Source organism: Staurois parvus, unplaced genomic scaffold (genome assembly GCF_062004578.1).
Source record: "Staurois parvus isolate SC_StPar_1 unplaced genomic scaffold, SC_StPar_1.0 ptg000549l, whole genome shotgun sequence".
In the NCBI taxonomy this organism is placed as follows: Eukaryota; Metazoa; Chordata; class Amphibia; order Anura; family Ranidae; genus Staurois; species Staurois parvus.
Window position 1 is genome coordinate 8,717,811 of NW_028318345.1, and position 13,999 is coordinate 8,731,809.

At 42.1% G+C, this 13,999-nt stretch overlaps 1 protein-coding gene across 7 annotated transcripts in view; it reads right to left on the reverse strand.

Moving 5' to 3' along the window:
- Nucleotides 1-613: 613 nt before the first annotated feature.
- The window catches only part of PRUNE2 (prune homolog 2 with BCH domain), a 380,051-nt gene continuing 366,665 nt past the window's right edge, over nucleotides 614-13,999 (reverse strand). For 4 of the 7 annotated variants that reach the window (XM_089691098.1, XM_089691097.1, XM_089691094.1 and 1 more), the window contains 2 exons: nucleotides 4,915-4,962; nucleotides 614-2,322 (listed from right to left, as the gene is read on the reverse strand). In XM_089691098.1, the coding sequence (XP_089547224.1) occupies nucleotides 2,292-2,322; nucleotides 4,915-4,962 (79 nt within the window). In that variant the 3' untranslated portion in view covers nucleotides 614-2,291. Of the gene's footprint in view, nucleotides 2,323-4,914; nucleotides 4,964-13,999 lie in introns of all 7 variants that reach the window. The other 3 variants (XR_016315157.1, XR_016315158.1, XR_016315156.1) reach the window with 1 other exon arrangement.

Here is a 13,999-nt window from a genome sequence, read left to right on the forward strand (position 1 = left end):
GTTTAATTCTTGCTGTGGCATGTGTACAGCTTTGTCTGCTGCCTCAGCAGCTAAAGGCGTTAGGGATTGGGGGCGATAAAACTGCGACTCAACTGCAGGGATTTCTCTCACTCCCCAACTTTACGTATGATTGAGCTCTAACAGTGCCACTGCCAAATGCAACTAAGGGCTCATTCACAAGTGCAGCAGGCACTGCTGCTCCTCTGAAAAGTGAACCGAGTGTGTTTGACAGATGGTGAGGAGGTGATATGTTGCTCATCCACTTATTTAAACCCATGATTGCTGTGCAACGCACATGATTGTGTACAGTAGTATCATATGGCAATTAGAAGTTTAAATCTGGTGTTATGAGGCGACACTGGACAACACTGTGCCCGATGATCTTTGACTGCTCCCATGTTGATCAGGTAGATCTCCACCTCTTTACGGTTGCTTACCCTTGCTCTAGGAGTATGAAAGTTGTACCTGTGCTCCCTGGAGATCCACAGGGCCCACGACTCATTCCTAAGTTGCTTTGCCTTCAGCTCTGGCCCCTCCAAAGCTTTCTACATGTAGTTTTGAGTCGGGCACGGCATATAGTTATGATGTTTTGACAGCAAAAACTCTTAACGGCTTTCTGTAGTCACAGCACACACTTTCATTTTATGTATCAGAATTGTAACATCAATACAAACAATAGGTACATTTGACAATCCAATATAAGTTTACTTGAAATATCTCATTTCATTTTGTGTGTTCTGCCTGTCTTCTGGCTATCTCATTTAACAAATTCCTGGAGTCCCTGAATGATTTGCAACTTCTCCTCTATAGTTTACCATTAATATTGTAAGCTCCAAGGAGCAGGGCCGTCCTATTCCTCTTGTATTGAACTGTATTGTTGCTGTATTGTCTCCTGTTATATAATAAAGCGCTGAGCAAACTGTTGGCGCTATAAAAATCCTGTATAATAATAATATCTTTGGACTACATACTCCATGGTACCTTGCTGCCTGCTGTTTTCTGTACTGACATCACCTACTGAAACTCCTCCTCTCAGCACCTCTGTAGTTCAGAAGGCAGGCTCTGTGAAATGTGTGACACAGCAGTGCCTACTCACAGGGTACAGTGAATATTTGTCACAGAATTCAAGGAAGTAAATGGGTAGGATTCTTCACAAAGCAATTTACAAACTTCACGACCATTCAGATTAATAGGAGTGAGCTAGAAATAATTGAAAATCAATGTGCATTGCAAATGAATATGCGATTTTAAATTTTAACCATAAATATGCTTTAATCCTGGTAATTTGATGAATTACAGGTTTTCTGTTATGGGTACTGTGTGCACTAGACTTCACGGAGATTTGAAGAGTGTGTGCTGTGGGATCGGAGAAGTAGGGTTACAAATTTAGCTATGGATCCCTACACCATTAATTCAAAACTAGGACAAAATCTATATTTAGATATAACTGCCACTGCACTGACATTTTACAATTAACAGTTTATTTGGATTATTTCTAAACAAACGAAAAGACACATCTGCAGTAGTATATGCAATCGGCAAGTGTATATGATTCATAGTGAATACCATATGTACTGATGAGCAAACATAAAACAAATTGATGCATACAATAATTGTGCACATGTATTTGATATTCTCAAAATATGAGCATGCTATGCTATACTTTGTATTTACATGTACACAAACAAATTGTGTTAAAGGCAAGGTGTTACTAGCTTATAACAAAATAAATAGGTATTTGTATTTTGCACATTTTACTTGAAGGAAAGGAGAGGGTATCACTGTAATATCAAACTTTACTATGGTGAACGGTGGTATTTTAGTTAACAGTTACACAGGCACAAAAGTGACTAGGATCTGTAGACTTTCCCACGTTGTCCAAGTTTCTCTGTTCCCAGATCTGACAGTGTCAGCCTTGTAATTACACTTTTTTGTTTCGTCATAATTAGAAAGTCCTGCTCTAATGGCCTGACAACCACAAAGGGAAAACCTGCTTCAAACTCTACCATGCTATTGCCAAAAGTACTAGTATGATTTTCACCATAGCAAACTCTGAATAGACCATCTTATTTGAAAAGTATTTTTTTTTTGTATAGAAAATACATCCCCTTCCCTCTAAATAACATCATTCTGATCCTATGAACTGATGCCATCTTGGATTAAAGAGGTTTTTATATTGTGTTCTATCATTAAATTACACATTTAAAAAAATAATATACATAGGATAGCTTGGCCTATACACCGACAAAATGAAAAACAAATTATACAGTAATATTCTTCACTTGATGACATTATAAATGATCTTCAGTCTTCTTGTCAAACCTTAAAGAAAACAGAGGATTATTTGTGATCATAATAAAGATTAGGATATTACCAAATGTTACCTTATATACAAATAATTTGGATAATACCTCACTTCAGTTTAATTATATTAAGTTATGCAGAACATGCACATAGAAACCATAGAAATGTATCTTTTTAGTTTTTGAATGTGTTTTGTTGTAATAATATATATATATTATTATATATGTAATGTATATTATGTAATAATATATACATTATATAATATATATATCCCTCCCTTTTCCTTTCCTTTCCTTTATTTTCCTTTCCTTTCTTCCTCCCATTCATTCCTTCCCTTCCTTCCTTCCTCCTTCCCTCCTTCAATCACTCCCTCCCATTCCTCCCTCCCTTCTTTCCTTTCCTTTCTCCCTCCTTTCCTTTACTTTTCCTTTTCCCCTCCCTCCCTCCCTCCCTCCCTCCCTTCCTTACCTCCCTCCCTTCCTTCCCTTCCCTCCACTTTCTTCCTTTCCTTCCTTTCTTCCTTCTTTCCTTTCCTTTCCCTCCCTCCTTCTCTTCCTTTCCTTTTCTTTTTCCCCTCCCTCCTTTCCTTCCTACCTTACCTTCCTCCCTCCCTTCCCTTCACTTCACTTTCTTTCTTTCCTTCCTTCCTTCCTTCCTTCCTTCCTTCCTTCCTTCCTTCCCTTTCTTTCCTTCCTTCCTTCAAAATAAAGTATGGGTTTTAAAAAAATCTACATCTGCATCTGTCCCCCCTTGCTTCTAAGACTCCAGCGCTAGAATGTCCCTCACCCCTCTATAGGATCATCCTGGTGGTTTTTCCATGCCCCATCACTGGTTGTGCTCCTTCTTTACATGGTGGGCTCTGGGACATTCATTGCAGGGATATTACTAAATAGTTTTCTAATACTATGTTTTATATGTGATGTAATGTCAAATAAAGCAATACTGATTTTATTAACATGTGTATTTAGTCTTTGTACTTATAAAGTCCATTTGTATTATCCTTGTTTCTTTTGACTGGTCCAGGCATCTTGGTGGATCCCAGATGTTGAAATCTCTCCTGTGCCTGGACCAGCTGAGTCATGTCAGCTGACAGGAGTGCAGAACTAACTGCACTCCTGTGATCCCCAGGAGTAGTAAAGCCAAAACAGCTTTAGCTATATTTCTCCGTTAATATTTAGTACATAATAAAAAGCAGTACGAGTTTAAAAAGAGTGTACAGTAGTAGTAAACTCTGCATAGAAATCAATCAGTTTCCAGGTTTTTTGCCAAAGCTTAACTGAACAAGTTAAAGTTAGAAGCTGATTGGCTATGATGCACACCTGCACTAGATTCTGAGTGCCCCAGTTTTAGTAAATTTCCCCTGATATTTCTCTTAAAAACTGGAATAAAGGGAATTTAGAGGGCAGAGGAATACATGGAATGAGTTGCTGTTCTGGCTCATTTTACTTGTATGTATATAAAATATAGATTGAGAAGGCAAATGTACAAAAATATATACAGTCTTTTCTTCACAATTAAACGGTTAATATGATGAAAAGTTATGTGGGTTTTAAAAGTTGATATAGCAGTAGTTATCTATTTTTGATGTTTCTCATTCAATCCTTATCCAGAAGAATTTGGAGGGTGGGGAAGTATGGGAGTTAAGTTGCTCTAACTCATTTACTTGTATGTGTGGAAATTTTAGCTTGAACTATTGAGAAATGTGAAAGTAAAACAACTCAGAAGCAACTCAAAAGCATCTCAAATTCAAATCAGTTACACCCATGTACGCAAACGGTAACATGACTGATATTTGAAAAGTATGTTCAGATTCCAAATGTCTTTTTTTGCAGTCTATGATTTTAAAATGAAACAAGGATGCTGACAAATTGTTGTGGGCATCAGAACATTTTTCAATATGCATTTGTTTCATACATCGTCCATAAAGTAACCAAATAATCCTATCAGACCATAAACAACACTGCAGAGACCTGACGAGTCTGTAATATCTATCCAACATGACTGTAGACTGTAATCAAGTGTATAATTTTCATAAGCATAGCAACAAAACCAAGCATGGTGTTAGATAACTGGTAGAGTGTGATTATGGGAATGAGTGAGAAAAAAAAATGGAACCACTTAAATTAGGTAGCATATATGTATTGCAGAATGTTTAATACTTGCTGGAAAATAGATTATTGGGAGCTGCATCCAGTAGCAAAAATTTAGTGTACATCTAACTTTGGCATGCATAAAGTTCCAGATTTGTGGTAGTATCTGAGAAATAACACATCTTTCTGTGATATCGGGTACCATAGTTTAGAGGAAGTTGTGAGTCATCCTGAAGGATGTGAACTGGAACATTGCAAGGTCCATATTACAATGGAGTCCTTTGGTTATTTTGTCATAATTATCTTTACTATGCTTTGTGTGACATTAAAACTATTATTTTATTGCACTTTACATTGAGTATTGAAGCTGTTTAGAAGGATGTTTATTTAGCAATTTCAGAGCCTGTTGCATCTTATTTCATAGGTGGCTTTTCTCCATTTGGGAGTTCAGTATTTATTCTTTACAAACCACACTTCAGAGCTTGCATCATATGTGAATATATGAGATAAGAAATCTTACTCTTGGTCCAGGGAAGTCATCTCTGGCTCTGTCGGCATACACGCAGCTCTGATCATCACAAAACAGAAAAAAAAGTTAAAGTGTGACTTGGGTAGAGTCACTTAGTGTAATACAAACACATGCAGAACGCCTTTTTAGAAGGTTTAAACATTAACTTTTAATCATCTACAGAAAAATATGAGGACAATTCTGATAGACAAGAATAACTGAAATGTAAAGTTTGGTGTAACACAAGATGGAAAAATAGACATGTGAAATAAATATGTATAGCCCCAACTGTCCTTTTTTGGAACCAATTCCCTCTGTTCCTTTTACTCCTCAAGTGTCCCTCTTTTTGGTCTGATGTATATATCTCTATAAAAATTTGCTATTTAATTACCAAAACTGTCATGCAGCACAAATCTCTAAATTAATGCATTTGCTATTTTTAAAAAGCCAATAAAAATTAAAAGTAAAATTAAAGTATGATTTGATGGGTTTAATCATTAATTTTTGGTCTGTGTAACTAGGGGCATGTTTGGGACTTGACATGTACCTTAAAATTTTATGCTAAATGATGTCCTACTTTTCCCTTCCTCTGAAAGTTGGGAGTTGTTTCTATTTCTCTCTCTCTCTATATATATATATCTTCTGTATCTAAAGGCAACCAGGAGTAATTCATCAACATTTACAGCACAATTTCTAACAGGGCCAGATCTAGCCTGTCTCCTGTGGGCGTGCAGTAAAAAATGTCAGGGGGCAGAGGATAGGGTCAGCAGTTTGTAGGGCAGTGTACAGGTGGTTATCAAAGCAGTCTATAGGAGGCAGCAGGGCACTATGCAGTGGGTCAGCAGGGCAGAGGATGAGATGTAGGGCAGGATAGGGGTCAGCAGGGCAGGGTACAGGTAAGAGAACAGGGAAAGGCAGAAAAGAAGGACAGGTTCACGTCTGGCTTGCTATTACAGCTACACTGCCATTCTAATCAGGGAATTTCATAGGTTAGAACTGCAGCCATCTATGCTCTGTCTAGATGGAGGCTGTGTCTGTTAAGGTTATGTAGCACTTCTGGTGAAGACGACAAACTGCGCCCCCCTCCCATGTGTGAGCATCATGTCTCAGCATAAAAAAAAACAGCACTTAGCACACTCACTGCCTAAGCAAAAATTACCTCTGCAAGCTATAATTCTCCCGAACCAAAACTGCAAAAATTCCTCCTCCCATTCTACACCCCCCCTCAGCACAAATCTCTGCACCCCAATCCCACTTCTTAGCTCAAACCCCCCAATTTCCCCCCAGCACTAATCTACCCCACTCAAAAAAAAATCACCCCCCACACACATCCTCTTTCTCCTCAAATTTCCCATCCTAGCAAAAATCTTTACTGCAAATCCCTCTTCCCAGCACAAATCCCCCCCCCCCCCCAAATTCCCCCTCCTAGCCCAAATCCCCCAACCCTTCCTAGCTCAACTCCCCTGTTCCCCCACTTAGACCAATTCCCCCTCATACCCCTCCCAGCAAAGTATCCTCACCCCCAAATCAATCGCCCTCATAACACAAGTTCTCTCTCGAAATCCCCCCTCCCAGAACAAATCCTCTCCCACAAATCCCCCCTCCTAGCATAAATCCCTCCAATCCCCCCTCCTAGCAGAAACCACCCCCCCATACCAACTTCTAGCACAAATTCCCCCTCCAAGCTCAAATACCCCTCTTAGCCCAAATCCCCCAATCTCCCCTGCTAGAATAAATTACCCCCCCAATTGTATCCAATTCCCCTGCCATATGGTCCACTCCCCAACCCTCCAGGAGCTGTGAGGAAATTTGCGCCATGCTATGCTCTCCCGTCCTTTCTTAATGGAGCTCCTCTATTTCTCTATACAGCAGATGAGAAGGGATCGCTCTTACATTGGATCCAACATACAATCTTTCCTCACCTGCAAACTACTATCTCCCAGCAGTAGAACACGGGGGTAGGGGGCAGGTACAGTTAGTGTACAGCCCGATGTATGAGCGATCCCTTCTCATCTGCTATATAGAGGAGCACTCTTATGACAGGAAGGGAGAGCACAGCATGGCTCGCTCCTCCTCCCTGCTCTCTGCCGCTGTCATTCTTCCTGTCACCCTCACTACACTGTACCATGATGCCCTTCACTTCTCCTGGCCCTGAGTGAGGGGATAGGGAGAGGGGCTCATCAGCCAGGCACATTGTCTGTCAGAAAGCCAGCCTGGGGGGGCACAACTGAATTCTGGGGGGGGCACAGCCCACCCCAGCCCCCCTTAGATCCGGCCATGATCTCTAATGTAAACACAGAGCAGGTGTACAGAAAGAGTGGGAGACTGCTGAGACCCAACTTGAAGGACTTAATTTTTATTCCCGGTTAAGCCCCAGTCGGACCCCACAACTATATTAAATATAAACGTTTCATGTTATCTTTTTACAGAACTGGCTGAGGCAGGGCAACCTCCGACACACGTGCCAGACATGGCAAGCAGCCGTGTTCATGGTGGCATGCAAAGGAAGCATGGGACACATTCCTCCCCACAGATCAAAAAAGCTGCAGCTGAGTACAAAGAAAGGAGCATGGCTGTTTACCTCACACCTTAGTTCCTGCCTGCCTCAAATCCAGCCCACCTCATGCTTGCCTGCATTGAGCAGTGTTCGGTGAGGCTGGATCTAGGGAGTGATGTGCCCACCCAACCCACTGCCCTCCCTCCATGGATGCTGTGCCAGCCCAGTGAGTTTGAGGTATTCAGCGTGGCCGGATCTAAGTAGTGATGCAGCCACCCCCTTCCCCTTCCCCTTCATGGATGCTGTACCGGCTCAGTGAATCCTTCTCCCATCCCACAGAGCACACAGGCTGAGCAGAGAATGTGCAGGAGAGATCTTTGTACTGCATATAGCTGAGATCAGATTGTCTTGCAGACAGGCTCCATCTGCACAGGATTTAGTTGCCTGCTATTTTGCTGTTCTGACCTGTGAAAGCCCCAGATTGGAAAAACAGCACATCTGTAGTAGTCAGTTACATACTGTGCAGGTGAAGACTGTCTGTACGAGAATCTGATCCCAGCTGTGTGGGGACAAGGAACTCTTCAGAATGCCCTGATAGCAGTGACCTTTGGCTTCTGCCTTGTTCACCCCATCATCTGCCCTACTGGCCCTTCTTACCCGCTCTGCTGAACCCTGTCCTATGCTCTGCTGACCCTTGTCTTCCACCTTGCTGATTCCTGTCCTCCACCTTGCTGTCCCCTGTCCTCCTCTCTGCTGACCCCTCTTTCCCATCCTGCTGACCCTTGTCCCATGCCCTGCTGACCACCCATCTGCCCTGCTGACCATTGTCCTCCAAACTGTGGACCCCTGTGCCATGCCATGCTGACCACCCATTTTCTTCCCTGTCCTATTCCCTGCTGACCCCTGTAAACTTCCCTGCTGTTTCCTGTCCTCTGCCCTGCTGGCCCCTGTCCTATGCTGTGCTAACTCCTGTGTATTGCCCTGCTGACCTTCCACACTCTGCCCTGCTTACCCCTGTCCTCCACCCTGTTGACCCAATCATCTGCCTTTCTGACCCCTGTCCATGCTGACACCTGTCCTATGCCCTGAGGACCCCAGTACACTGCCCTGTTAACCTCTGTGCTCTGCTCTGCTGACTCCTCTACACTGTCCTGTTGGCCCCTGTATTCCACCCTCCTGGCCCCTGTATTCCACCCTGTTTGCCCCTGTTCTCCACCCTACTGACCCCTATCCACTGCCCTGCTGACCTCCCATCCTCTCCCCTGCTTACCTCTGTACTTTGCCCTGCAAACTGCTGACACTATTATCTGCCCTGCCTCAGATGCTCTGCCCCCTGACATTTTTTACTGCACCCTTACATCAGACAGGCTAGAGCCGGCCTGGTGCTAAATCAGATGCCCCAGGCTGCCTGCTCTTATTTTGGGACTGGTGTTTAACCAGCTTTTGAGAATTACTAATTTAAAATTCAAGGAATTAGGGTGATCTTGTGTGAATCGGGCTGGTCTGAATTGTGAAGGTGCAGGAATCAGGCTGATTTGAATTGTGAAGGTGCAGGAACTGGAGTGATCTGAGGCATGAATGCAATTGCATTGGGGTTTATTTGAGATGTGAAGTTGCAGGAATTGGGGTGATCTGAGATGTGAAGTTGCAGGAATTGGAGCTGATCTGAAATGCGATTGTGCAGGAATTGGGGTGATCTGAGGTGGGATGTTGCAGGAATTGTAGGGATCTGAGATATGAAGGTGCAGGAATTGGTGTTGATTGGAGGTGTGAAGCTGCAGGAATTGAGCTAATCTGAATTATGAAGGTGCAGGAATTGGGGTGATCTAAGTTATGAAGGTGCAGGAAATGGGGCTGATATGACATGTGAAGGTGCAGAAATTGGGGTGATCTGAGAGGTAAAGGTGCACGAATTGGGGTGATTTGATGTGTGAAGGGGCAGGAATTTGGGTGATTTGATGTGTGAAAAGGCAAGAATTTGGGTGATCTGAGGTGTGAAGGTGCAGGAATTTGGGTGATCTGAGGTGTAATGTTGCAGGAATTTGGGTGATCTGATGTGTGAAGGTAGAGCAATTGGGGTGACCTGAGTTGTGAAGCTGCAGGCATTAGGGTGATCTGAGGTGGGAAGTTGCATGAATTGTAGTGATCTCAGATATGAAGGTGCAGGAATTGGGGTTGATCTGAGGTTTGGTGATGCAGGAAATGGGGCTGATCTGAGGTGTGAAGGTGCAGGAATTTTGGTGATCTGAAGTGTGATAGTGCAGGAATTGGGGTGGATCTGAGAGAACTCAATTAGGTTGACTGTCATCAACTCACACTTTATTTCCAACTGTATAATGGAAATGAATATGCCAGCCGGGTAAGGGTACCAGTTACCATTTATTTTACCACTTACCATTGACCTCCTAAAGCTTAATGATAATTTTGTACTATTTTTTATGCTGTTAACAGCGTTTACATTATAAAAATTTGTTTTAGTTTTTGAGAGTGTGAAGTTGACATTTTTTGTACCTAGCTGGCACTCTCAATTTCTTTGAAAACATTTTTCCGCACATTATGATCAAAAGGTTGCCTGCCCCTGGGCTGAGGCCTTTTATTTGGAGATGATGAAGGAAATCATGTCTTTGATAAAGGATAATTAAAAATGTATTTATCATGTTTTTATTTATTCTCTTTCTTTCTGTTGGATGAACTAGATGGACTAGATTGTCTTTTTATACTGTGACTAACAATCTAACGATGTATCTAAAAATAATTATTTTTACTTTATATTTGTTTTCACTACCATGCTCACAAGTTCACACTTTGATGTTCAACAAAAATGAAAAATTCACCTTTGTTCAAACCCTGCAAGCAAAATGATTTAAAAATATGTTTCTATACTTAGCAGATATAAGCTATCCAGTCTGTCTTGTATGCCTGATTTGAGAAAAAGAACTCTCAGCTGTGCAATTTTTGACAATGAGGATTAAAATAAAACCTACTGCAGCATTTAAGTTTCTCAATTATGTCTTCTGAAATTATTTTTTAAAGCTCTGCATGACTCAATCTGTTTTTTTTTTACAGATTTGGTTGCCGTAGAGTTATGGCACACATATTATTGAAATTGCTGAAGCTCAGCAGAGAGATTAGTGTCCTCTGGGTAAGTCTAGCTTTTGCAAACACTATATCTGGCCATACACTAATAGGTTCCTCCAGCCACAAAAACAAGGTGAATGGAGGAATCCTCCTTTCTGTGAAATTATATTCTCACAGAGGCACCCAATACTGTCACAATATACCGATCAGTGACTGCTGGAATAGAAATTTTCCAACATGTCTCTTCAAAAGAAGTTGATTTATATGGTCTTTACTGAACTGGCCAAATTTCAAACAATCTTTGGCCAGCTTGAGAGTAAATTTCTCTTTCTGCAGATAAAGTGCCATCATTTGGCACATCATTTTGGAAAGAAAATCATTTTGCGATTTCTTTGTACAAATCTACGATTCTTATCTGGGTTTCCAGTTTGTTAAAAATCGTGTAGAAGGTTGTGATAAAAAAAATGCATATTTTGTTTTAAAGTTCACTTATCTATTAAGGGCATAATAGCAGGAAAACGTCTGTGGTGCCCCTTCCCTTGGTGCCCTAAGCACATGTTTATTTTGCTTAATGGTTAATTCAGCCCTGGATGAAGTGAGTGATTTTGGCTTTCCCTGTTGACAAAATTTTGCCAAAGTGAAAATTCTCAGTTATGTTTATTGAGCAAAATTTGCTTTAAAAAAAATCCATTCCTTGACAGAGTGCCAACGTCCCTATTTCCAACTCTCATTCATTACTTCAAGCTGAAGAGGAAGCCTGATAAGTCAGCTAGCCACTGATGTCCTGTAGTGTCCTACTTGGTCGTGGTGAGTATGTACATGAATGGATTTTTATTTGTGTTGACCTCAAAGTCCTTGCCATATAGATAATCCTTACACTTGTCCACCACTGTCTATTTCAAGACAAGGAATTCTAGCTTGTGAGTGGGATAGCTCTTTTCATGGCAGATAAGGCTCTGGCCCACATAGGTGACAGGCTAAAGGTGTCCTTTGTGCTCCTGACACAATGTCCCACCTAGTCCTTCTTAGCTAGCATTGACATGTAGGTTTTAAGACAGAGCTGGGCCAGCTAGGCAACAACAGGGGCGCATTACTTAAGCTCCTCTTTAACTGGAAAATGTCCTGCTCACAATGGAAGGACCATTTGTCACCGATTCTTGAGACTCTCTGGGTCCTTTGGCTTGACAGGTCTGTTTTGATATCTCCAGGTCATGTTCTTCATCTTCGCTTCTCAACAACACATTGTGGGTCCTTGGCAGGATATAAGTGATAGATGGTTGACAGAACCAAAACTTTTAAATGGACAGCTTTAACGTCCTCATCATGAAGGCACTCCAAAACCTTTTGAGGCGCTCCTTGTGTTCTTTTAGTGTCCTCCAAGTTCACCTTCATCTCATTCAGATTCATCATCTCCTCCATCCATTGCTGGAAGGTCACAAGGGCTCCGATAGTCATTTCAACATCTATTCAAACCCATACAGCTCTAGTCATTAGAAAAAAAGTGGTCTTCTCCTGGTCTTCAGAGTTCATGGGAATCTGATGATATCTGCTCCTTAGATCCAATGCGCTCTACCACCTGGTGAGATGTACACTGGTTAATCTGGTTAATGGTGCAGTAGTCAATGCACATCCTCAGGGAGCCATTCTTGTTCCAGACTACCACTATGGGAGAGACTCCAGAACTCTCAGAAGATCCCTGTTCTCTTCAGCACTGCCAGCTGCTCGTCCACTAGTCACCTAGTTGATCCATTGTGATCTCTCTCTCTCTCTAAATGGCTTTTCTACTTGTAGGCAGATACAATGCTGAAAATTCTTCTCAAACCCCACATTAAGCTCATTCTTTGGGAATAGTTTGCGCCATCTCAAGAGTTTGGATCCTCTGTTTCCTTTCGGGTGTAATCAGAATATTCTTCAGGTAGAATGTTTCTACTGGAATCTTGTCTTTGGCACCCCTATCCAAATCAGATGGTGAATTGGGAGAGTCTGTATTTACATCATAACTTCACTGAGGAGTCAGTAACTTTGCAAACACTGACAGGGATTCTTTCTTGATTTTAATGCAAGGCCTTTGTTGACAGTTTAGGGATCAGCTATACCCCAGTGTCCTTTACCTGTGGATCAAGTTCAAGGACAACAAAGGAACTCTTAGACTAGCCACTTCTTCTGGCTGCAGTATCTTTTCATCCTTGTCAGCATCTACAAATTTACCACTCTTTGCACTAGGACTTTCTGCTCTTGCACCAGGTGTTGGTACACCTTCCATAACATGGGGTGTACACCCCCTGTCACAGGGTCTCTATCTATGACAACGGGAGTGAGTAATGAACCAACTAGGTCAGTATTTGTCCCAATGATCAGGAACATTCTGGTGGACCCAGCAGGATGAGGACGATTGCTAGGGTGTTAAATGTCTATGACTGCCAGACTACAGAGGGGTGGAATGCCAACTTGACCTGCAAATGCCTGCCATATGGGAACTTCTCAGCAACAATACCCAAAATTTCCAACTTCTGCAGAAGTAGGTGCTTTAGGTGTTCATCACTGAAGTCTCTGTATGACAGGGCACCTGTGCATCCAAATTAATAATTGTACAGATACCATCTACTTGGATTGTCAGGATGGGATAAGGGCCAACAAGCTTGCCAGGAATCTTTCTTGAGAGGGGTGGGGCTTTAGATCCAGCAGTCTGTGCTTGAACTCCTCTCTTGGTTTGATGATACTTTCACTGATTTCTGGATGGGTTTTTGAGTGATCGTGTGCATTTTTCTCCCAAGTCAGGAAACTGAATGCTGAAGGGGGTGGTTTTAACTGTCTGTTTGATGAAGGAGGTTAAGATGAAGCCATCCCTATGAGGATAGATCTCCCTGTTTCTTTTTTTTATCTTTGTAGTTGGAGCAGACTACTGTAGCTGGGCACCCAGTTAGCTCCTTCACTGTGACCTCTAAACTTTTGTGCCAATTTTGTGAGTAGTAGTTTCCTGAAAGCCTTAAGGACTTTTTGCAGCATCTATTAGTAATTCTAAAGTGTCCAGCCCCCCCCCCCCCCACAGCCATAACATCTATTTCCAGATGGGGGAAGGGGAGTTTGCCGTACCTGGATCAGTTCTGATACTGTCTTTTTCTAATCCTAAAACACCCATTTTGTGCACATAATTGAGAGATTTGAGCCTGCATCACTTAAGCCAGTACATTTTGTGTCCCAGGATCACATGGCACCTGGATTGTAGTCTTTATCAACAGTTAGATATCTGATCAAAACTGACTCTTTGTTATCTTCACCCAGGAAGTGCTCTTCCACATGAGCAGGGTAGGTTAGAACCTTCTCCTTCTTTTCAGTAGGTCTTACTACACAATCTATGAATGGAGGACAGATGGATGATTGACAGGTCTGCCCCCCTCTGTTCATAGGAGCTGGATACTCTTAACAGACTTCCACACTGGCAGACATTGGCTGTCTTCCCAAAAAGTTCCTGATTTTTTGGAAACAAGACCAAGTGCTCGTCAGTTATTCTTCTGGCATTTT